At 45.5% G+C, this 26108-nt stretch overlaps 1 protein-coding gene across 2 annotated transcripts in view; it reads right to left on the reverse strand.

Annotated features, from left to right (window-relative positions):
* Nucleotides 1–8596: 8596 nt before the first annotated feature.
* Nucleotides 8597–26108, reverse strand: part of RANBP3L (RAN binding protein 3 like) — a 172966-nt gene continuing 155454 nt past the window's right edge. For both annotated transcript variants that reach the window (XM_069221043.1, XM_069221035.1), the window contains one exon: nt 8597–13743. In XM_069221043.1, coding sequence (XP_069077144.1) covers nt 13700–13743 — 44 coding nt within the window. In that variant the 3' untranslated portion in view covers nt 8597–13699. The remainder of the gene's footprint in view (nt 13744–26108) is intronic.

Below are 26108 nucleotides of genomic sequence, written 5' to 3' on the forward strand. Positions count from 1 at the left end.
AATGCAAAGGATGTTGGAAAAAAGGAATGCAAATTTGGCATGGGTAGCTTATGTGAACAAAAAGATATGGAGGCTTAAACGTTAACTTCCCCAAATAGCACTGGTGGGCGGGGTATGGGAGGAGGTTGTTGCCTAGCAGCAAAAGAGTTCATTTGCGCTTGTTTCCTTTATGATTGGCAAGTCTGGACTATTTTCTCTATATGGGAATTTTGTAACCGCTTACCTTTTTGTAAATCTGTTTTCAGTTGTTTCCCACCGTCCCTTAAATTTTAAAAATCAAAATTTTGAATCAACAAAATAAAACTGATTTATTTCTTTACTACCCAGCATTATTTTCCCTTTTCCGAGCATTTTTTGTAAACTTTACCAAATTGGCTTTTTTTTTCTTTTTTCTATCTGGTTTTGAAACTCGTACCCGATTGGCAGTCTATTCCCTAGTCCTTCTTCAATTTCTTCAATTTTACCCATGAGACTCAGGTCAGCCATTTGTATTTAAAGTGTGGTGTATGAGCTGCCCGCTTCTCATCTCCTTTCATATCAGGACACCAGAAAGGGTGCTAGAGCAGAGGGATAGCCCTTCAGTGTCACCAGAAAGGAAACCTGTTGGGCAAGAGAAAGAATAAAGAGAAGAATATCAGAAAGAGAATCGGAGAGGGAATCTATAGACTTCTCTGTACAATATCTTACAATTCTTTGCCAATAGCAGGCGTATACCATTTTTGTGGAGGAACACCTGGCTACCAAAATAACGTCACCGACTTCGGGAGGAAGGTCAAAAGCTGTCAACTGTCGTCGGTCTATCTCTACGCATGAAGTTGCGGAGTTGACTCATTCGGGTGGAGGATACTCCCCTGCTGCTGCAACAGAAGATCCTCCCGAAGGAGAATCAATGCTCATTTTCAGAAGCTCGGGATACCAGACTCTCCGTGCCCAGTCTGGAGCCACAAGGATTAATTGGGCCCTGGTCGTTCCTGATTTTCTTGAGAACTCTGGGCAGTAGTGGTATGGGGGGAGGGCATATAGGATGCTTGAGCTCAACTCATTATGAAAAACGTCAAGTGAGTGCCGCCTTGGAAACTCAAACGTGCAATACTGCTGACATTGCACACCAAGGCTCTCCCCACTGCTGACAAAGACCTTCTACCACCTCCAAATGGAGATGCCACTAGTGATCCGCTAGGCATCGATGGTGGAGTTCGTCCGCCCTGAGGTTTGACGTACCATGTGTTGAACCACCAGGATTATGCCCTGCTATTCCAACCAGCCTCTTGACAAAGGGTCCACAATCTCACCCCGCCCTGCTTGTCGCAGTACCACATGGCGGTGGTGTTGTCCGTGAAAACCTGCACTAACTTCTCCTTGACAAAGGAGCTCCAACATATTTATGTGGAGCCTAGATTCCACAGGAGACTGGAGTCCTCTGATCTCCAACTCTCACAGATTGCTGCTAGATCCCTGAAGGGATGCGTCTGTCACTACTGTGAGGCCTGGTTGGGCAAGGGAGAGGTTCATAATCCACCACTGCAGTTCTTTTGCAATTTCCTCTGAGATCTCGACTATGTCAGAGAGATTTCCCTAATGCTGCGCCCCAGTGGAACTTCAAGTCCCACTGCAGACCCTGCATATGACATCTGGCATGATTTAACAGCAGAATGCAGGAGGTCATGAGGCCCACCAGCCTCAGAGTCACTCTGAAATCCAGGATAGAGGCCAAACAACCGGTGTCATAGCCTGAATATCCTGGACTTGTTGTTCAGAGGATAAGCCGTATACTGCTCTGTGTCCAGAACAGCTCCTATAAAAGAGCATCTGAGAGGGAGTCGTTTATAGTGAACCCCAGTGAATGCAGGAAGCTCGCCGTAGTCTGGAGGTGGGAGACGACAGCTTGGGTTGAGCCCAACTTTAACACTCAATCGTCGAGTTGGGGAAAGACTGAAACCCATAACCTGCGCAGATCAGCTGTGACCATCACCTTGCTGAACACCGAGCAGTGCTAGTAAGGCCAAATGGCTGTACAGTGAACTGAATGTGTTGGTGGCCTACCTTCAACGGCAGGTAACACCTGTGGGCTGGCAGGATGGGGATATGAAAAAATGCATTCTGCAAGTCCAGCGCTGCCAACCAGTCTTCTAGGTCTAGGGCAGACAAGATCTGAGTCTACATGAGCTTTCTGAACTTCTTTTTGAGGAAGTCTGGTCTGTCGGACTAGAACAGGGCAATGGCCCTTGTTCTTTTTGGGTATCAGAAATTAGGGGCATGACAACCACTGCTTACTTCTGATTTCAATGGCTCTCTTGGCGAACAGTGCTTTAACTACCTCTCAGAGCAGTGACAAATGATCCTCCCCCAGCCGTTCGAATGTTGGTGGAATAGAAGGAGGAAAGGATTGAAAAGGCAGGGCATAGCCCTCCCTGATGATATGCAGTACCCATGTGTCTGATGTTATAGACTTCCAGTGGAGGAGATAATGGTGTATTCTCCCTGCAACTGGGCATGCAAGGTCCTGCAGATCCAAACTAGGGCCTGTGTGTCAGACACCTTCTGGGCTGCAGACCCTCTAGGTCTGAAGACACCGCACCCACGTCCTCACATACCCTGGTTTGGAGAAACAGCCCAATAAGCATGAGGTGTCCACCAACCTCAGAGCTAGGCTGGTGGAAGAAAACTACTTCTTCCTAAGGTGGGCCAGCCTCTTGAATTCTTTATGGGGGGAGCAGAAGGGAATGCGCTGTGGGGCATAGAGGCTTGGACTACCATGCTCTCAGGGGTGGTGTTCACTGAGAAAGCTAGGATCGCCCAGAGTGGGGCAACGGCGGCGGCCCATCGTCCTATTTACAGGAGCCCCTGTGCTGGGCTTGGATCAAGTTCCCAGCAGGAGATCTGTAAGTGCGTCATTGAAGGACAAAAGGGGTTCAGATGTAGAAGCCCCAGGCTGAAACACTTCCGTCAACATGTTCGTCTTGGCAGTCACTTAGGGGTGTTGGAGGTTAAGGACCTCTGCTGCCCTACATACCTCCATTGCATAGGACGCTCTCTCCTCCGTAGCCACAGTGGGGGGAGAGCAAGCCAGTATCTGAAGAGGTATCCATACCACTGGCCTCTCCTAGCTCCTCCTACCAGTGCAAAGATCTTTCCAACTGTTGTTCTAAGGGATCCAGTGACCCCTCCCACTCTTTATCTACACCTGCTGTCAAAAATAAGGCTCAGGCAATGATCTGGCACCTTCGGGTGCCAGAATCAGTGATGTGCGACGCCGTTCTGGCCCTGGATCATAGGTTATAAGAATGGAGCTGGCGCCGGAGGTGGGCGCCAGGGTCATCAGCATTGTGACCGGCACCGGAGAAGGTCGCCTGGGTATAACCACTGCCGGTCTGGATCCAGACTCAGATCCATGAGAGTCAGTCAGAGCAGAGGCCAAAGCTGCCGGCGCGGATCTGGATGAAGTCTCATTTGACCTTGCTGGAACCCGAAGGCGTGACAGAGGAGACGGCCTGCTCGAATACACAGCACATGGCCTCGTAGAACTCCTTTGAGTGAGTGTTTGTAGGAGGCTGGCCTGGCTTATAGTGGGTACCTTGTGGTACTTACACCCTGTGCCAGGTCCAGTTATCCCTTATTAGTAGAACAGAGGTGTTTCTAGCAGCTTAGGCTGACAGAAGGTAGCTATGGCAAAGCTGCTTAGGCTGAATTAGGAGGCATGCAAAGCTCCTACTAAACCACTTATATCATATAGCACAATATCATAAGAAACCACAATACTCAGAGTTACTAAAAATAAAGGTACTTTATTTTTATGACAATATGCCAAAAGTATCTCAGAGAGTACCCTCACTTAGAAGGTAAGTAATATACACACGTTATATGTACACAAAGCCAAAACAGGTAAGTAACAGTAGGAAAAGTAGTGCAAACAATGTAGAATCACAATAGGATGCAATAGGTGAACATAGGTCTAGGGGCAACACAAGCCATATACTCCAAAAGTGGAATGCGAATCACGAATGGACCCCAGACCTATGGGAGCTTGTAGAGGGTCGCTGGGACTGTAGGAAAGCAGTAAGGGTGTCCAAAATACCCCACTCCAAGACCCTAGAACGTAGGAGTAAAGTTACACTACTACCCCAGAAAAACACAATAGTCGTGAAAGGGGGATTCTGCAAGAACCACAAGCACCAGCAAAAACACTGAAGACAGATTCCTGGATGTGAGGACCTGCAAGGCAAGGTGACCAAGTCTAAGATTTGCGATAGTGCCCAGGGGGGCAGGAGCCCAGGAAACCCCGGATGAAGGTGCAAAAGAGCTGCCTCCGGGTGGAAGAAGCCAAAGATTCTGCAACAACGAAAAGGGCTAGAAACTTCTCCTTTGGATGGAAGATGTCCCACGGCGTGCTGGATGTTGCAGAAGTGTTTCCACGCAGAAATACCACAAATAAGCCTTGCTAGCTGCAAGGGTCGCTGTAGAGGTTTTTGGGTGCTGCTGGGGACCAGGAAGGACCAGGATGTCGCCCCTTGGAGGAGGAGACAGAGGTGGCGCTCAGCAACTCAGAGAGCCCCCGCAGAAGCAGGCAGCACCCGCAGAAGTACGGTAGCAGGCACTTAGAAGATTTGTGAACCTAAGTCACAAAAGGAGGGTCCCACGACGTCGGAGTCCAACTCAGAGGGCTGAGCACTGCGGGACGGAGTGCTGGGGACCCAGGCTAGGCTGTGCACAAAGGAATCCTTGGAGAAGTGCACAGAAGCCAGAGCAGCTGCAAATCACACAGTACACAGGTTTGCTGTCTGGTGTGGGGAGGCAAGGACTTACCTCCACCAAACTTGGACTGAAGGATCACTGGACTGTGGGGGTCACTTGGATCTCCTGTGTTCCAGGGACCAAGCTCGTCAGGATGAGAGGGGACCCAGAGGACCGGTGAAGCAGTCTTTTGGTGCCTGCGTTAGCAGGGGGAAGATTCCGTCGTCCCACGGGAGATTTCTTCTTGGCTTCCAGAGCAGGGGAAAGGCAGACAGCCCCCAGAGCATGCACCACCAGGAAACAGTCGAGAAAGCCAGCAGGATGAGGCGCTACAATGTTGCTGGTAGTCGTCTTGCTACTTTGTTGCGGTTTTGCAGGCGTCCTGGAGCAGTCAGCGGTCGATCCTTGACAGAAGTCAAAAAGGGAAGTGCAGAGGAACTCTGGTGAGCTCTTGCATTCAGTATCTAAAGAATGCCCCAGAGGAGAGACCCTGAATAGCCAGAAAAGGAGGTTTGGCTACCAAGAAAGGAGGTTTGGCTACCAAGAGAGGTAAGAGCCTATCAGAAGGGGTCTCTGACGTCACCTGCTGGCCTTGGCCACTCAGAGCAGTCCAGTGTGCCCCCAACACCTCTGAATCCAAGATGGCAGAGGTCTGGGACACACTGGAGGACCCCTGGGCACTCCCCCTGGGAGGTACTGGTCAGGGAAGTGGTCACTCCCCTTTCCTTTGTCCAGTTTCAAGCCAGAGCGGGGCTGGGGGATCCCTGAACCAGTGTAGACTGGCTTATGCAGAGATGGGCACCATCTGTGCCCATCAAAGCATTTCCAGAGGCTGGGAGAGGCTACTCCTTCCCAGCCCTTCACACCTATTTCCAAAGGGAGAGGGTGTAGCACCCTCTCTCAGAGAAAATCCTTTGTTCTGCCTTCCTGGGCCGGGGCTGTCCAGACCCCAGGAGGGCAGAATCCTGTCTGAGGAGTTGGCAGCAGCAGCAGCTGCAGTGGAAACCCTGGAAAGGCAGTTTGGCAGTACCCGGGTTCTGTGCTAGAGACCCGGGGGATCTATTGGGTGACAATTCCATGATCTTAGACATGTTACATGGCCGTGTTCGGAGTTACCCTTGGACGCTACACATAGGTAGTGACCTATGTGCAGTGCACGCGTGTAATGGTGTCCCCGCACTCACAAATGTCGGGGAAATTGCCCTGAACGATGTGGGGGCACCTTGGCTAGTGCCAGGGTGCCCACACACTAAGTAACTTGGCACCCAACCTTCACCAAGTGAGGGTTAGACATATAGGTGACTTATAAGTTACTTATGTGCAGTGAAAAATGGCTGTGAAATAACGTGGACGTTATTTCACTCAGGCTGCAATGGCAGGCCTGTGTAAGAATTGTCTGAGCTCCCTATGGGTTGCAAAAGAAATGCTGCAGCCCATAGGGATCTCCTGGAACCCCAATACCCTGGGTACCTAAGTACCATATACAAGGGAATTATATGGGTGTACCACAGTGCCAATGAGAATTGGTAAAATAAGTCTCTATCCTGCAGTGACAATTTTAGAAAGCAGAGAGACCATATACACTGAGGTTCTGGTTAGCAGAGCCTCAGTGATACAGTTAGGCACCACACAGGGAACACATACAGGGCATACACTATGAACACTGGGGTCCTGTCTAGCAGGATCCCAGTGACACAAGGGCAAAAACAAACATACATACAGTGAAAATGGGGGTAACATGCCAGGCAAGATGGTACTTTCCTACAGTGTTGATCTGGCTCCTGGAAAAGTTGGGAGGTGCAGAGTTGAGTTGGTTAATGGCTCTGCAGAACCGTGCCGAGAACACCGATGTTCCCCGGTTGTCGGCTGATGGATGAGGTGAAGATGTAGTCCTCTTGGACTTATTTTTCTTATGCCTTTTTCCTGAGGACATTGAATGAGAAGCAGAGGGCTTGGGGCTCCAAGATTGGTCCCACGTCCGCTGTCTTGACCTGTACCAAGACCTCCTCAGAGTCAAGTGCCAGTGCTGCTGTCTGCCGGGCCGCAAGCAACTTTAGCGAGAGCTTCCTCAAAGCCTTCGGCGCCATGGCTCAGCAGTCCAAGCACGACTTGGAGTCATGGTTGTCCTCGAGTCAACCAAGGCAAACGACATCCGGGGGTCACACCACATGGTTTACACCCAGCCTTCCTCTAAAACATCTCAACACACAAAGAAAAAACTCAACAAAAAGTCAAAAAAGCAACAGAGGGGTAGCTCTCTCCGAATTTGGGCTAATTGGTGTGGAAAGAAAAGAACTCATGCCCATGTTCCTGGATGGTGCCTAAAAGGGTGGTCGCAATGCCACATCCAGTGCCAACGATGCCAGGCGGAGCTGAATGAAGCCACCTGATGGTGTGTGCAAAGGGTATTGCTCAGCAAAAGTTTCAGGATCCAGCATGACACCTGGGAAAATTAAAGGTCAAGAATCTGCCTCTAGAAGTCTCTTATCAGACGGTACCGCACTTCCCGGTGATGGATTCACAGTTTTTTTATTCAGTTCTCAGTTTTTGTTTCCAGTTCATTTCTAGATTGTGATTGCTTTATCAGATTCAGTGAGTAGATGAGTTTACCCCTTATTTTAATACATAGTTTACATGATATCCCTTCACTATCTATTTTTCATTTTTTGATAGTATATTGCTTACTGCTCTGTATGAATTTTAACCGCCCTGTTACACATTTTCCCAGTGACACAAAGGGTGAATGGAACCTATATGATTGCATTCAGTAATGGACCGATAATTGAATGGGCATTAAGGACCATTGATTTTCTACTCCTTGCGTTTCTTTGCTCATTTTATTTCTGTACACACTGCATTATTTGTCATTTATCATTGTGTGGGGTGCTTGCCTATGCGTCTCTTGGCTTCATTAATTGTTTTGAAAGTTCAAAATTTCTCTATGATTTTGTTGAAATCGATAAAAGAACAAATGTTTTATTACATACAAGGGACAAGTCAAGGTCTTTGAGCACACAATAGATTAGCAGGAGGCTGGGGCCAAAAGCAAACCAAGGTACCAGATACTTGCGGTTGGGCACTCAGGGCTGAGGAACCAGAGTGTACACCATGCATGGGATATTCCTGTTCGAACAGCAGTCATTAGGCTAAACTGTAGTGCCGTGAATCGATAGTTTTGGAACCCTAAGGTGTACATCAGGTAATGTCTGTTGAGGGCAGGACTAGAAACTGAAAGTAGGTGACCTAGAGGTCCAGGGACAGAGCCCAATCACTTCAGTAAATGCCAGCAGGACTTTAGTCAAGAACAGCTACAAGTTGTCCTACCAAATGAATAGACTAAAAGAGGTAGAGGCTGAGGAAGGGTCTCAGGGAATCAAGAAAGACAAGTTGAAAACAGGAACCAGGGACTGACTCTGTTTTTGACTGGGTGTCTGCATTTTATCGCCAAAGCGAAAAACACAGATCATTGGCTCTGCGCTGAGTCAACGCAGCTTTGCGAGATATGGCCCTAGGTCCTCTACTTGGAACTTCTGAATCCACCAGCGGAAGAAAGAATATAAAAGATGGTGGTTAAGCATTTTAGGCTTACTGTTAGCGTCATCAATAGGTCACAGGCTCCCATTATGTTCGATGCTCATGTAAAAATTTCATTTAAAAAACTCTGGATCCAACCACAACATGGCAGAATAACACTGAGGATATGCATCTAGATTAGTCTCGTTTTGCAAAAATAAGATTCAGAGGGCCGGGAGAGTATAGTTGTTACATATGAAAATCTCTTCTTGTACAATGATATCTAGCAGCAATAAATACACTCGGCCGGTTAAGATCATAAATGGATATTGAAAAATAACAATAAATCTCATAGTATTAAATAAATATTTTATTATTTTACTGATAAAATGGCAAGCATGAACAAAAATATTTTAATTATACACTATTGTAAGACAAATATGTATGTTGTACACCAACAACAGAACAACCCAGATAAATCAGCAACCCGTTATCAAAAAGCAAGCAGCAACTCATAAATATTACAATAAATGTACAAAATTGTGGCTGATTAGAGATGCAAACCTTCTTGCAGCATGATTTGATAAAACAAGCAAACATTGTTAATCAGGAACTTATAAATAAAATGTCATTTTGGTTAATATAAGTTACTTTTAACACCCTTGTATTTAAAAATAATTTACATACGTAAAATAAGTAAACAAATCCTTAAAATAGGAACTCTCCGAAGTACACGTTTGCGCTGAAATTCTCATCCATTGTTGGTATTGATAATGTAAGATGTGATTAATTTGTGCTTTATGAAATCTTGTTCATTTCAAACATGTGTTTATTTAATATTCCTATATAATGCTCCAACTGTGTTTAACAAAGACGTGTATTAAACCCCAAAATTATTCACTGATGAATGTTACTTTTAAAAATGCCTGCATGCACTGCTGTATTGCCATGACAAAGATATGTCTTCATCATAAGGATTACATCAAATATAGGCCCTCATTCTGACCCTGGCGGTCTTTGACCGCCAGGGCGGAGGACCGCGGGAGCACCGCCGACAGGCCGGCGGTGCTCCAATGGGGATTCCGACCGCGGCGGTAAAGCCGCGGTCGGACCTGCACCACTGGCGGGCTCCCGCCAGTGTACCGCCGCCCCATTGAATCCTCCACGGCGGCGCAGCTTGCTGCACCGCCGCGGGGATTCCGACCCCCCCTACCGCCATCCAGATCCCGGCGGTCCGACCGCTGGGATCCGGATGGCGGTAGGGGGGGTCGCGGGGCCCCTGGGGGCCCCTGCAGTGCCCATGCCACTGGCATGGGCATTGCAGGGGCCCCCGTAAGAGGGCCCCTACATGTATTTCACTGTCTGCTGCACCCGTCGCACAGCTTCCACTCCGCCGGCTCGATTCCGAGCCGGCTTCATCGTGGAAGCCTCTTTCCCGCTGGGCTGGCGGGCGGTCTGAAGGCGACCGCCCGCCAGCCCAGCGGGAAAGTCAGAATTACCGCCGCGGTCTTTCGACCGCGGAACGGTAATCTGACGGCGGGACTTTGGCGGGCGGCCTCCGCTGCCCGCCAAGGTCAGAATGAGGGCCATAATGTCCTCCGCAGGAACCATCTCTTCCCAGAGTCATTTATACTTGCAGGTGAAACCAAATTATGAAGTCTTCACAAACACATGCATAATAAGACTGCACTCTCTAATTTAGAACATCTTTGATAGAACTACGTTTGGACGATTACTTCCAAGCATTATTGTAAACAGATCATAACAGAAAATGCAAATTACAACTGACATACAAACTGCAACAATACTTCCTTCCTCCTTCAGTATTGTTTTTAGTGCATGCTATAAAACCTCACAGAGCTTGACTAGCTCAAGAAATGTGGTGAAACCTTCAGTTCTATTTCTTATGTACAGAGCTTTGTTCCGTATATGCTAGATTGTTTTTTGGATGTAGAATCCATCAGAGGTAGAATCCTAAAATACGATGATTCAAGATTAAAGATGATCATATTTTAGCAGGACGAAAATTGGAACCTTAACAAGGAATGTTGGCTCCTGGTGGGTAAAATTTCTGACAAATACACTGGCATGTAATTGAGCAAGGTATGGCCCATGCACCCATATAAAGGGCCACTGGAACTATGCGACGGGGAAGACCAAATTATGTGGCAGAGTTGACATGTTGCAGCACATTTTGTGATAGTACTACTTCATTCTTGTGTAATTTTGGCATGTTAACAGAGGTTTCAATCCATTAGGTACCAGTTGAACAACCAAATGAATGACAACATTTGCAAAGTGTTCCCAGCACAAAAGAGGGTCAGATGTCAAACGACTACATTGCCCTAGGCCTGAATATGGGTTTATGGGATATAATCTTCAGGGAGTGAGGAAGCAAATTCCATTTCGAAAAAGAGCAGCCCCTGCACCTGACTGTATGGAAAAATGACACCCCAACTTTAAGTGCAGAAGTAGAGTGGAGGGTGCGGTAATGTTGGATCCTGTTCATCTAGTACTGCAGGCCATGCTTATAGAAGACCTGATGCACGAAAACAGAGTCTTAAAGCGGATACTCTTCTTAATCGGGGAAACAATGCAAAGCATGGACATGTCTGGTAAGAGATTGCTGTTGGTGGATGCCCAGAATGAGATGCGCTGTAGTACTTTGTACTGTCTAAAGTCTTTTTATCCATCTATCAGTTACACCCAAAGACAAGATGGTAACATAGTCCAGTCTGGCTGTCATTAATGCATGGACCACTGTCCTGCAGGCTGAAAAAAAGGTGATGTCTGCGAATTGATGGATCTGACTAAAAATGCAAAACAGGTCAAATTTCTCAAAAGATCCCCCACAGTGAACTTGCATGTATTCGGTAATATTTATACTATTATCTGTACAAATCCAGTTAAAATGTATTTTACAAACTTTGTGGAACAATCCTGCTGCCATTCTACAACACTACATGTTTATCAATTAACCTGAAACAAATTCTGGTGGGAAGTGAGTCAACGTCTTGCATTACAAAAGATAGAGTTATCTTTAACGCTGCACTATTTGTTTAGAGGGAGCTGCACCAGACTGCTACATCAGTGTCTCATTGTTGACCAGATAGTTAAAAAACGTATTATTAGTTGCTGATTTGGCCTACTCTATCCACAGTCAACATATTAACATCTAATATCAATCAAATAAAACTGTTTCCACATAGACATTTTCTTTGGACCGCTTCATGATAAGAGTGTGACAAACTATTTTTTTCGTTTCTAAAATGTACTGCCTTAGAAGGCAAAATAACTCACTGCAGTCAATATGTTCATACACAAATTATTGTTATCCATAGTTTAGAGTATATCAAACAATAAGGTCCATGATTAACCTTTTCTTTTGATGCAGCCCATTTAACTGGGAGGCCTTTTGCATTTTCTACTGCAATAAGAAATCGGACCAACATTTGAAATGGTAATTTAACTAGAACTGTTGTAAGAATATGGGCCGTTCCCTAACCAGAACAGCATCTGTGTTCTGATGTTAAATTCTACCATTATTACTAATAATGAGAAGTTGACAGTTTAATAGGTTGACAGTGTTTGGTGACTTTTCATCACTCGAAATTCTAAAATTAAAATATTTTTTGCAATATTTTGCCAAAGCAAGAACTTTTATCTTTATCCCTGCCTACTTGTATACATATTTATTTAAAAAAATGCACTGTCACCAAAGGCATTATGGCGATGGAGGAAACCGAAGGAGTAAGCAAAACAAAATAGAGACACATACAAACGCTAATTAGGAGTCAGAAAACAGAATACCGGCAGTATACTACCGAAGCCATGCTTTTGTGATATGCTCTTCCAATGTTTTTATTCACTTTCAGGCAAACAAGCTTTGGTAAGAGATGTTGAGGGTTTGCACTCCCCAGAAGGTTATGACAAATGATCAGTTCCACTGGCACCAAATGCATGAATGCCAAAAGCGTTTCTGGGGAATTTCCAAGCTAGTTTCTTTCCTGCTTGACACAAAGGCTGTATCAGTCCAGAATCAAGCTACCGGTAGAAGCCCACTATGCACATTTTAATGAGGTTGATAGACAACAATCATTAGTATTCATAATTGCATCTTCTGATGATTCTACTATGAAAGTCGCATGCAATTACAGATTCTGAGAACCTAGGAGTTGGTTAAAGATAAGCTTTTTCAATATTAATTCTTCATATATTTAGTTTTAGTTTACAAATGTTTTCAAATGTGGTGTCCTAATATATACGGCAGTGTCCTATTGTATCTTTAAAAAAAAACAAAAAAAAAACGTTTTCAGCTTGTTTTCTCTTATATGGTACTTTTTTTTAAAAGCAGGAACAATTTAAATAAACTATCATCTTTATAAAAACGCTTTTAAATATGCTTTCTACGGCTTTCATTTCAAAGCATTATTTATTTTGTAGACAACTTTGCTTTACGATTATACCTCATTTCTTGGTAACTGCTGATTTTGTAATCAAAACAACACCTACATTTAACACTAAAATGCATGAAACAACTATGGTATGAATAACTCTGGGTCCCTCACATTCATAAAGTTAACACCAGAGGCCCCTACAGCGACATAAAAGCTACCAAAACCTTTCTTAATAAACTTAATGATTTCTTGGTATTTACTGCTATGACCAAGAGCACTGATGTTATATTTAGTCAGAGAGCAGATTTAACACTGACTAATAACAGAATTTGAAAAGGCACATTGCAGCACATAAATATAGAAATATATTATCCTCCACATAGATTTATAGTGCAATACACATTTAGATACATATGGATACTATTAGCAACATTGCAATTATGCACCGCATTTGCTTTGAGGTCAATGGATGCGTACCAACTGTAAAAGTAGTAGTATAAAGCTAGTTTAAAAAACATTATTCAAAATTCTTATATTTTAATTAAAATTTGGCACTTATCTACGACTTTTTGTTTAACACAATTTTCCAATTTACACAGTTTTCAATCACAATATAAGGTCCATGCAACAAACATCTAGAGATGAAATAGGTACACCTTAAAATCTATTGCACACTGTTTTATACCAACATGTAAATGAAATACAGCAAAAGTCACAGTAATGGACTTTCTTGCGCATCAATATGATGAATGAATCTAGATTAGCCAAGCTATTCTTAATTTCATAAATGTCATATTTGACATACCAGAAGCTAATGCTTAAACAACTTCTGTTAATACCATATGACAAACTATCATGTTCATAGCAGAACGGAGCAAGTAATGAAGGAGTGGAAATTACTGTCAAGGGGGTAATTATAAAGTGCAATTGTTCTTATTTCAGAGGTATGAGCAATCTGCGTTGAAAACGTATTGCATGAGGGTTTAGGGCTCTCTGGTGGACGATTTTTTCCCCAGCATTTCGTTAAGATGAGCTGTTTATCCAATATACAGTGAATGTCACAAGTACATCACAGGCTCTCTGCGTATCCATTTAGGCGGATCTGAAATAGAACATAAAAAATGAAGGTTACTTGCTATAAAATGAAGCTGCTCACGCATCACAAGGTGCTACACCCCCCACCCCCATATATAAATATCCAGAGATGACTAGGCAATAGGGTTACAATAAAAAACAGATAAAGATAAGAAAGAAAAAGAGCTGGCTGAAAATGGACAATTAACTCCCTACCCCATGAGTGAACCTGCAACGACCTCCTATCCCAGATATAACAAATAGCAACATTAATGGCATCACAAAGTGCAACACCGCCGACATTACCACTGATGGGATGGCCTGTGGCCATGCCTTATATGTAGGCTTGAATCTGCATGACCTTCACCACAGGAAATATAGAGCACAGCTTGTAGAGAAGCTCTGTACGTAGCGTTCAAAAGGCAATTCTCAAACCTGTGTGTAGCACACACACACAGGTATAGCTGTATGTAGCAGCCATGGAAGCCAAAGGGTATGAACTCCTACCCATGTCACCTGTGAGAACATGTGTAAGCATGAGCATTGCAATGTTGGTCTGGGGCTTTATTGTGCATAACTAATCACCATAGGGGAATTTAAGTGGTTTTAGGGTTCTGAACGTGGACATAACTTCTTTTTACAGGAATTTTATGTTGTTTTCATCAGGCAAGTTTTTGATGGTAGCAAATATTTTTCAGTGATTTATCAGGTTTTGTAATGATATACTTTTACAACTACCTGTAAGTTGCTTGTACCCCTACGTCAGTGACACTGGGGATATGGCGTGACCTTTGGCGAGTACCTGCGGGGCACGTCCATGCTCAGTGAGCTCTTCATAGAGAGTGTGCCATTTGGTTATGTCATGTGTTCAGTCCTTCATCCCTATAGCTGGCCTGAACAGCCTTCAATCCTAAAAGGATTTCAGTGGGCACACACTGTTAACTTTTCAACACCCTGCCCTTAGTCTCAATCGCACCAGAGCCTAGTAAGCTCGCCCTTACACAGACCGAAGTGATACAAATGTCAAAGTATCCACTTTAAAATGTCTTTCAAACAAAACAGCAGTTTTCGTAATGAGCAAATTAAACTGTGACTTTAAAGATTAAATGTAGTATTGTGTTTAGAAACACAATAGCTCCAACTGGGGCTATCACAACGTCTTGACAGAGTTGTTTCCAACAGTCCGACTCCACTCGTGAGGGAGTACGAGCCAGTCACGGAGTTGCACTGACCCCGGTTACAGTACCTTGGAAAATGATGAGGAATAGAAGACGTTGCACGGAGTTGGGGAGGTGAGGCAGCGCTGGAGCAGTTGTGGCATCGGTCCCTTACTGCCCCTGTGGAGGTGAGGAGTCAATTTCTTACTGCTAGGCAGGGGAAGTGATGCGGCACGGGCAGTGAGGCAGCAGTTCTTTACGATAAGGCGGAGTAGATGGATCCAGCTGGTCAAGATGTGAGGCGCCAACTTCGTGGTATTTCGACACCAGGGGCCACAGGTGCTCTGGGCTTACATGGTGGCGGGACTTCAGGTGTGCCCCAGTGGCATCGGGCCTGCGGTGGAGGTCACCGTCGCACTCAACAAGAAACACAGCTCTGGTGCAGGCAGAGGCGTGGAGTCAGACAGCAGTACCGATCCTGAAGTCATTCTGGTTACTGATGCACTAATTTCTTCCTTGTTACACCAGAACTCACTCCAAAGGGCCCAGGAACTGGATTTGGGACCACTTGGCAAGTCAGTGCTCTCAGCAAGAGAGCCCTGGCAAGTGAAGTCGTTGATGTCCCTGAGGCTTCTTAACAGGAGGCATGCTCAGTCCAACCCCTTGGAGAACCTTTGGAAGCAGGATGTAGAAAGTAAAGTTCAGTCCTTTCACTCACAGGACAGAAGCAGCAAGCAGCAGGCCAGTACAGCAAAGCAATAGGAAGAGTGGAAGTCCCTCCTATAGCATCCAGCTCTTTTTCCTGGTAGAACATCCTCAGGACAGAAGGATTCTAACTATGTGTTGTCAGAGGTCCAGTACTTACACCTTGACCAGTCTTTGAAGTAGGCAAACTTCAAAGAGAAGTCTTTGTAGTGCAAAAAACCCTGCCTTTCTCAGTCCTGGCCCCACATACACTAGAAGGGGGCTGGAGACTGTTTTTTGTGAGGAGAGACACAACCCTATTCAGGTGCAAGTGTCAGCTACACCCACCACTCTAGCTCAGGAAGAGACGTCAGCCTTGTAATGGGTCATCAAGATATGCAGGGCACACCTTGGCTCCCTCTGTGTGACTGTCTAGAGTGAATGCACAAACAGCCCAACTGTCAACCTGACTGACGTGTATTCCACAGACAGGCAGAGGCACAGGATGGTTAAGCAAGAAAACGCCCACGTTTAAAAGTAAACACAAATATGGACAGAACGCAGAACCAATCAAACATTCACCCCAATCACAGATCCATTAATTATTTTGTTCACCACCCCAACCCAGTTTGGACCCAGCCATAAGAAAATCAGTCTTGACCCTGTTCCCCATGGGAAGAGTGCAACCCGAACTGCTAGGCCAGGTCCTCCCTGGACCAGAAACAAGCGGAGGAGGAGTGTAAAGTACTTGCAATACCGCAATAGCCAGTCAGTAACTGCACAAGAAAGAACCACACCAGGTGTTGCAAAAATAAAGTATCCTTTATTTCAAAACTAAGACTATACTAACACTGGTACTTAGCAACAAGGAGGAAAAGCACAGAAATACATGGGATCATTGTGGGTGTGGGGAGGGGCAAACCATATACTGAGAAGGTGGTATAACAATGGAGGTACCCAACCAAGGTAAGTGTAAGTACCAGAAACCCCACAGGCGCCCAGGTGCAGAGCTGTTATCGAGTCGGGTGTCCCATAGGCTACCACAGGATTGTCGCGGTTGGAGACCCAAGTGGACCCTGAGGACACCAGTTGGCACAAAGAAGTTTGTATAGTACCCCCACCTGTGGATACCCACAAGGTGCATAGGGGGTGAAGTGACGTCATAAAACTCCCCTGTCCAGCTGCTGTCGCAACCCGTGGACCAGGTCAGTGGAAGCCTAGGGTGGATTCTGGACATGTAGAACAAGAAAAAGAAGGGGACAGTGTCCAGACCACTAGGAGATGTCCAGGCGGTGCAGGTAGGCAATGCCCACCCTCTTGGCTGTGAAGTTCCTGCAGGACGGTGAAGGAAGAAATCCAGCTGCAGAGCCCAGGGGATACAGGAGATCCTTGGAGTCCCCCACGAGCTTTCTCACATCCGTCTCCGGATTGCAAGAGGGTCAGTGTCCAGCAGGGCCACCAACAAGCCCTGACAAATGCAAATAGTTGTTGCAAGGAAGATTGCAGGTTTTTGGGGGCCAGCAAGATCCTAGTGACTAGACCCTTGGAGGGGAGTCAGGGCAGGCCTTCAGCGGGAAGGAGAGCCAGCCCGAGTCGGAGGAGCCCCCGCGAGTGACTCACTGGCAGCAGGCACAGGGAGTCGCAGGAAGGCCTCAGCAGCACAACAAAACTGGAGTCCCACGTCGCAGGAGCTGCAGAGTGGAAGCAAATCTTGGAGTTAGAGTGTTGGAGACAGAGGCTTCTTGGAGCTTGAGGATCTCTTAGAGGAAGAACCAACAAGCCTTGGCATGAGGAACAGCCTTGATGCACAGGGGAGCCGTTCCAGTGCATGCAGCAAGAGTCCACCATCTCCCAAGTTGGTCAGAAGACACGTAGGACCCAGAGAGGACCACAGAACCACCACCTTTGAGCAGAGCCTTTTTGTTGTCCGTGGGACAGCAGGATCCACCAGCCGGTCGTTGTCGTCTTGAGATGCCTGCGGTTGCAGGGGAGTGACTTCTTCATTCCAAGAGAGATTCCTTCTTGCTTTTTGGATGCAAACGGGTCCTTGTGACCCTGGAGTATGCGCAGCCATGGATTTTGCAGAAAATTGCAGGAGCTGGAGAAACAATGTTGCAGTGGGAGCTCTCCCATCTGGATACAGACTTGTTTCAGTTCCAAAAGCAGACCAGCAGCAGTTCTAGAGGTCAGGAGCCGAAGATGTCTTGCAAAGATTTCCTTGAAGAGTCATGCTCAACGAATCTGAGGACCCACCATGCATCCCCCATCCATGGGTGGAATAATACATGCTGCAGCTCATGGGAAACCCCTGAGTACCAGTGCCCTAGATACGTAATTACCATATATTAGGGACCTACATGGGTGCACCGGTACTCCAATGGTGGGGTGTCAAGCCCGATTTACCTAACGCAGGCAGTCGTGACTTCATTATCATTTGAGGTCAGAAGGCTGCACCTCGAGTAGAAAACCTACTTGAGCCTCAGCAAAATCAACTCGAGTAGTTGCACTCTCTGCCACACCGCGTGGTGCAGTTTGCGCTGATTTTTCAGCACAGAATGTGCTGCTGTAGCTAAATTACAGTGTGAACAGCGCAATGTGCCCATTTTTGCCCAATGGAGGAACTCCACTGAATCTTGCATAGGTTTAATGTAACTACGCTGAGTTAAATTCCGTGAGTTTCTCCCACCCCTAATAAGCACCACCCATGCGTGCTGACCTCAGTTTCACAAGCCTTTCCTCGCTCTAAGGCACAAAGCCCATCAGTAGATTGGAAGAACCAGTGTGCATATCTTAAATTGCGGCCCAGTTCGATGGAGAGAGACCATGCCACAGAGCAGAGGTGGGAGGGCGGTGAGGAATCTACTGTTACAAAGAGTATCAATGGTAAAGAGAGTTACTGTAGGTTAGTAACTTGTTCTTCTAATTGATAATTCTAACCGCAGTTTCCTCACTTTTTAAATAGATACCAAAGCACTACCTCCCAAAGGTAATGTGTCTGTGGATTGGTTCAGACTAAAAGGTTCTGCGGGACTCAATGGGTAAAGTGCCCATCCTGGCAGTTGTGCTTCTTAAACTTGTGCACTGTTGACCATTTACCTGGCTGACAGATACCCAAGACAGGCAACCCCTATGCCTCCAATCAGTGGTAGCAGCCTTGGCCATTACTTAATTAACTGCCAGACCTTCTGGAGGCTGCTTCTTAACCAGTGTGTAGCAGATCCTAATACAGAGGACTGACCATTGTAAGATGGTCAGTTTCTGCACCTACTAGCCCTTAACGCCAAAGAACCCCACACAGACCTAATAGTTCACCTTGAGTTCCTTAGTACAATTAATGTAAAAACTCAATGTTCTTCTAAGGTCCAAGCAATTCCTTTTCAAGGGATGAGGTGGAACAAAGAAGGTCATAAAAGTGATGGCTTGTCCTCCGTGTAAAGGCGTCTTCACCGTTGGATGGAATGCTCGAGACCATAACACCAGTGGTATAAGGAAGCTGGACTGAGAGGGCCTAAGGCTCACTCACCTGGCATGTGGATGCTATCGTAACCAGAAAGACTGTCTTTAAGGTGAGGAGAGCTGTGCATTGGTTCAATAGCAGTACACATGAGAAAAGTAAGAACCAGATTTAAGTCTCACTTTGGCATCATAAAGGGCTTAATTGGAAATATATGTTGCAAATCTTAAAGGAAACGCACCACAACTGGTGATTTGAACTAGCATGGCTGACTTAGCAAACATAAAAAGGCTCAAAGGGCAGACGAGACACTCTTAATAGTGCCCACAGCAAGTTCTTGCTGAGCCAAAGACAAAACAAACAAGACATCTGACAATTTGGTCTGCAAAGGGGCCGTATGCTGGGTACCGCACCAAGCCACAAACTTATCCCAGTGCCCAGCATGAACATATTTTTGGGAAGGGCACCTGGCTACTAGTTTGATTGCCCGGCTGATGTCACCAAAGGTGTGCCTGAAGCGGCGGGCTGATCGGAGGCCAGATGCTCCATCCCAGAAGTTCCTGATACCATGCTCTCCTGACCCAATCCAGAGCCACTATGATGACTTGGGCCTAGTCGTTCCTGATCTTCTTCAGAACTCGAAGCAGGACAGGTAGAGATGGAAAGGCAAGCAGGAATCCACTTGACTCCATGCAGGACGTATCGCTGAGGGACAGCATCACGCAAAAGCATGGATATTGTGTGTTCTCAGTGGTGGCGAAAAGATCAAGCAAAAGTTCTCACAATTTTACAAAGATGTCCTGCACCACCTCTGGGTACTGCCATGCTTGATCCACCAGGCATTGTCTACTGAGTTTGCAATATTGCATTTATAGCTCCTGCCAGGTGGTGTATCACCAGGGAAATGCCCTATTGATTCTGCCAGTTTCAGAGGTGAAGAGCCTCCTCGCATGGGACCCAGGACCCCATAATCCTGCCATCTAGTTTTAGGCTCTGAAGTGTGCAAGTTGTTTTATTTCAAACAAAGTACTTTGAGTCATGAGGTAGAGTGATTCCTCCTCCTGATGGCTTGCGCATGGGCATCGACTCCATTGTTAGATTATTTTCCCGCAAATCAGGTGAGGATGGAATGTAAAGCACAGCGTAGTATAGTAAGATGTCCATGCTGAATAAATGTATGCTAACTTATAGAAGTAACTTCAACACACAGTGATATCAGGGGAGAAGGGTAGGGGCATGTGTGTCTAAGCACTACATGCCATGAACAGATGCTTACTGAGTAAAAAATTTCGTTCGAGGGACTATGGCTGTAGATACATATGATTATCATAGACTGAAAAGCAGTCCTCCTCCATAAACAGTGGCTAACCTGTGGGGGCTACAGTTCTTTGAAATAGTGTACATTAAACTGCTTGGCTAACATTGGCTTGTTAACAGGCCAGCACATCTACACAGTAATGTTTGGTAAATGTACAAGGTGTAGACCTTGTAGCTGCACTATATATGTCAGCTATAGGTATATTTCCTAGAAAGGAAACTGAAGCTCCTTTTTTAAAAGTGGGGTGAGCTCTAAGTGGGATAGGTAAAGTTCTTTTAGCCTTAGCATAGCATGTTTAAAAGCATTTGACAATCAAACGTGCAATGCCTGATTTTAAAATGGCCTTTCATTTGTGTGGTTTTGAAAAGGCAACAAAGAGTTGTTGTGTTTTCCTAAATGACTTAGTTTGATCAATATGATACACTAGGGCTTGTTTTACAACTAGGGTATGTAGCGTCAGTTCCGCAACTGACTCAGATTGGGGGAACATACTGTCAATACAATAGAACGATTAAGGTGGAATTGAGACACCACCCTTGGAAGAAATCTAGGATTGGTGCTTAGTACCATCCTATCTCTGTGTAATTGGAAGAAGGGTTCTTCTAAAGTTAATGCCTGAAGCTCACTGACACAGCTGAGTGAAGTAATGGCAACCAGAACTGATAACTTCCAGGATAAAAAAACTGGAGAGGGCAGCAGTAAATGGGCAGAAATAGAGGGCCCATTAATCTAGTTAGCACAATGGTAAGATTACAAGTAGGGGCAGGTGGCAATTTAGGAGGAGTAATTCTTATAAGACTATCTAAGAAGGCTTTAATAATAGGAGTCCTGAAAAGAGAATTGTGTTGTCTGTTTTGTAGATACGTGGCAACTGCTGCTAGGTGTGGCCTTACAGATGTAAAATCTAGACCAGTAGTATGCAAATGGAATAGATAACAGACAATGTCTTGTACACTGAGTTTTGAAGAATCAATTTGTTTGGAATGAAAGTAGTGGACAAATCCTTTACACTGCAGCATAACAAGCACATGTCTGCATGCTTCTTTAGGGATGTCCATACAGGGTTGTGGTAGGTTCAAATAACCAAACTAGAGGACTTCAGGAGCCAGATTGAAAGGTGAGGAATGTGAGGTCTGGGTGTCTGATTTCTCCATGGTTCTGCGTGAGAGGATCATGTCTGTTCAGCAGTACCTAAAAGGGGACTACTGAGAGTTCTAGTAGTGTGATGAAGCATGGTCACTGTGCCAATGTGGAAGCTACTAGGAAAAGAGATTTCTGCCGAAGTTTGTGAACCACAAATGGAAACAGTGGGAGAGGTGCAAAAGTGTAAGCAAATATCCCTGACCAACTCATCCACAGTGCTTTGCCCTGGACTGTGGGAACCTGGAAGCAAAGTTTGGGCATTTTGCGTTTTCTGCTGTGCGAAAAGGTCCTTTTCTGGGTGATACCAATAGCGGAAGTATGGGAGGAGGACTTGAAAGTGGAGATCCCATTCATGGACCTGTTCACCCCTCCTGCTGAGGAGATCTGCAAAGTCGCTGTCCGCTCCCAGCATGTACTCCCCAAACAGGTAAATGTTGTGTTGGAGAGCCCATTTCCAAATGGTTCGGGCTAGGTGAGAGCACTGAGGGGACCTGATGCCTCTCTGCTTTTGGAGACAGTACATGGCAGTCATGTTGTCTGTTTTGATCAAGACTACCCTGCAAGCCAGGTGGAGAAGGAAGGCTTTGAGCACTAGATGAATAGCTAGCAACTCCAAGTGATTAATATGGAGAAGTTTCTGGATGAGTGTCCAGCGTCCCTGGACAATGAGATCTTGTGAATGCGCTCCCCACCCCGTGAAGTTATGGTTCTCTGCAGTACTGGGTTCAGGAAAGGCCGTCCTTTTAGGTGATTGTTGGTGTTCCACCATTGCAGAGAGTGGAAAGCCTGCTGAGTGTGTGTGGCGCATAGCAGGAGTTGGTGGTCTGAGGTACATTGAACTTGTGGACTTGTCCCCCTTCTTTCTTTGCTTTGGTGGTGGTAGGGCATCCGAAGCTTCTTTGAAAGATAATTGTCTTTTGGCTGGCTGTGCCCAAGAAGGAGGCCTCGCAATGATACGGGCAGTGTCTGGGTGTATCATGATATGTTTCTGTATTGAGTCTATCTCCTCCTGTAGCCACTGAAGCACTGGTTCCTCAGATTCCAAATCATGAGTATGCTTGCAGAATGTGAAAGATTTCGGCTCGGATGTTGAAGTCTTCAGTGCTGTGGGTTTTGGGTCTGAAGATAGGATTTTCAGTGCGGGATGGAGCTGTGTTTCGACGCCGAAGGCTTCGGGTCCTAGGGCCAGCTCGACTCTGATGGAGAAGGAGTCGGTTCACGAGCATGCAGCCTGTGGTGTTCTTTTTTGCTCCAAGGCTAGCGTGTCAAATACAAGCGGTTTGTCGACAACTGCATGGAGGCACTCGTGGCCAAACAACAGTCTTTGTCTGTGTTGGGTTAGGCGGGCGACCCTTTTGAAGGGGCACTGTACTCACAAGTTGACCTGGAGTGAGGTCCTGCATCTCCAGTTTGGATCCAGAACTGTCCTCGGGGGAGAAGATGCCTTCATCAGCAGCTGCCATCTGGGCCTGAGCCTCCTCTAGAGGATCTTCGGATCTGAAGAGACCTGGTGTATCTCTGCGCTGTGGCAGGACATCTCGAGGTGAAAATGTCTACGGTCATGCAGCATCTTCTTCAACCGAAAACATGTGTAGGGCTCACAGGTAGTCTCCTCGTGTTCAGGGGAGAGGCACATGTTACACACATGATGGAGATCGGTGCATGGTTACTCGGCATCACTGGTGGATATGGCGTGAAGGGAACGTCGAATATAAAGTCCCCAGAGGGGCCACAGCTGGCTAGAGTCACCCCAACGAAGTCAATGTCAATTAAACGAACGAGGGAGACTGAGAAGAACCGTGCTCGAAATAATACTGATGGTAGTTTGGAAAGACAAACAACGATGATTTTGAACCGGAGCACAAGTCGGAACCCGACAGTGGAAAAAAACAATCCAACAATGGAGTTGATGCACATTACCAGCAAGAGGAGAAGTCACTTTATCTTGAAAGACTTTTTTCCAAGAAAAACAACTTGCACAATTCCGAGCACAAAACTAGATGGCGAGATTATGCTAATTATGTGTATCTACAGCCACACATGCCTCAAGCTTGAATGTTCCACAGATATCTTTTACATTCTGTTTCCAGACTCAACTGCGAAAAAAGAACCTAAAAATGAAGAACATGCAAAGGGGTTTTACGGGCAAAGTGGGTGTATGATATCACAGAGGGATTGACAGGACACTAAATGGTCCTTTTGGAAGAAGAAAAAAAAAGAGCAAAACAGCTACAAAGACAATTCCAGACCCAACCACTAAATGGTTGAATAATACACAGCATACGGATCAAGAAAAGATTCACACTGCAAAATAACCTAGTTTGAGCTAGCAATGGTCTAACAGCCTGGATCAAGAAATGTTTCAAAAAAGGATTATAAAGTGATTGGTGATGTAAATAAAAAATAAGACATCAATAGCTTTAAATTAGGAATGTTTCAAAGTGTTTAAGGAATAGTAAAAAGAGTATACTATGTTGTCTCTTCAGGCAATTAAGTAAAAACTTTAGGATTCAAGATACATGCTGAGATTCTAAAACATTCACATTGTCACACGCAGAGTGACTAACAATAGATAGACGACAGATGGCAAAATCTAGCTTGCAACCTTTTTAAAATGAAAGGTCCATGGCACCAAATGGGAGGACGGAAGGCAATGAGGAATCTGCAGTTACAGTTCTGACTAATGATTCCTCAACTCCAGAATCAATATTAAAGCAATAACTGCGAAAAGAGGGTGGTTCTGAAGCAGACACCAGTAAATTATGCAGGACTGAGCATGCAAAATGGCTCTTCCTGTGAACTTGAGAATCAATACTATATTGCCTGGTGAAGTTGTGGATGGATGAACATGCAGCAGCTTAGCTTGGAAGATATCCAAAACTTGAACACTGCTGGCTAATTCGGTAATGGTGGCTTTGGCTCTAGTAGAATGAGTCTGAAAGCACTCAGTAGGCTTATTTTTAGCCGAAGCATAGTACAGCTTGATACAGAGGACAATTCACCTGAATATAGTCCACAATTGAATAGCAGTCATTTTTTTGCCCTGGGGAACCCAAAGAAAAGTTGATTCCCAGAACCTAGTCCAATTAATATAGAAGCTAATGGCCCTCTTAGCCTCTTCAGAAGATGCAGCAGTGAATAAAACTGGGGAGTATGATGGAGTGCTCCAGACAGAAGTGTCACACCACTTTCTGGTGAAAGAATGTACGATGTCATAAGCAGCCAAGCAGGGCAGAATTTGGAATAGAATTGGTTGTATTGCAGCTACACAGCTAATACCTGCGGCTCACTGATGCGTTTCAGAGAGGTGATTGGAATAGGAATGGTGGTGTTAAGAGTAAGCAGCCTCAAGGCACAACACGGCACGAGCTCAAAATGCTTATGCATCACAAAAAATACTAACATTATGGCTTCACTACAGCACAACAAATGTTGCAGGCAGTAACATATAAGCACTTCAAAAAAACATCACAACAGGTTAGCAGAGAGAACTGATCAGGCAAATGCCGAAAGGCCAACTTTGCAGAAAGGTAATACCCATCAGTGCCCAGCGAAAGACATTGCCAGATCAAGAGAAACAAACAAAAGTAAATCCTAACAACTTAGCATGGCATAGGGTTGATAGGTTACACCTCACACCAGAGCACAAACTTAGTACAAAACCCTGAATAGATGGACTTGGTGGAAGGGCAGTGAGCTGCCAAGATCATATCCACAACTTTCAGTGGCAACTCAAATCCACTCAACTGGTTACGCTCAATATCCACACATGGAGGTGTAGACTGTGATGGTTAGAGTGCTGCTGCTGGGACAATAGGTCCTCCTAACAGGTCCTCCTGAAGAGGGAGCCAAAGAAGAGGAAATATGGTCAGATTCATAATATTAGAACCCTATGAGACGAATCCTGGGCTTGCAGGATTAGCTGCACTCTTGAATTTCTATCTTGAACTTCTCAAGGACTCAACAGATCAGTGGCAGCGGTAGGAACACTTAAAGGAGGCCCGGGTCCTACTGAAAGTGGAACAAATCCATAAAAAAACTTGGAAGAGGAATATACCTACTACAGGCACAGCCCATGTGGCGACAATGCGGTGCAAAACCTCTAGCTTCAGGAAACAGTTCTGATCTGAAACAAAGAGTGCTGAGTTTGTCTACCCTGACATTGAGGGAACCTTCCACGTGACTGACTGTCAAGGAAATTCCATGAGGGACCAGCCAACAACAGAGAAGGAAAGCTTCCGAGCAGAGAGCACACAATCCTATCCCTCTTGCTGCAGTACCATATGCAAGTCATACTGTCCGTCAGGATCCGGACAGATATGCCCTTGATGGAAAACAGAAAAGCTTTGAGGGCCAGATGAATGGCTCACCACTTCACAGGACCAATGTGGTCCATCAGCAGTGCAAAATGTGTGTTGATGTTTTGCATCAGCTCTTATTTCGTACCACCAGCACATATTTATGATAATCCACCACACGGTGGTGCTGGCAAACAATTTTTACAAAAACACATGAGCAACATGTCTAACAATTTAATAAAGGATTAAATATAATAATTCCAAAGTGCTCCGGCCATTCTCACAGTTTGTTGTCACCAGCTATAGTCCAAATGGTGACAGTTGTAGAATATCAAAGGA

Source organism: Pleurodeles waltl, chromosome 1_1 (assembly GCF_031143425.1).
Source record: "Pleurodeles waltl isolate 20211129_DDA chromosome 1_1, aPleWal1.hap1.20221129, whole genome shotgun sequence".
In the NCBI taxonomy this organism is placed as follows: Eukaryota; Metazoa; Chordata; class Amphibia; order Caudata; family Salamandridae; genus Pleurodeles; species Pleurodeles waltl.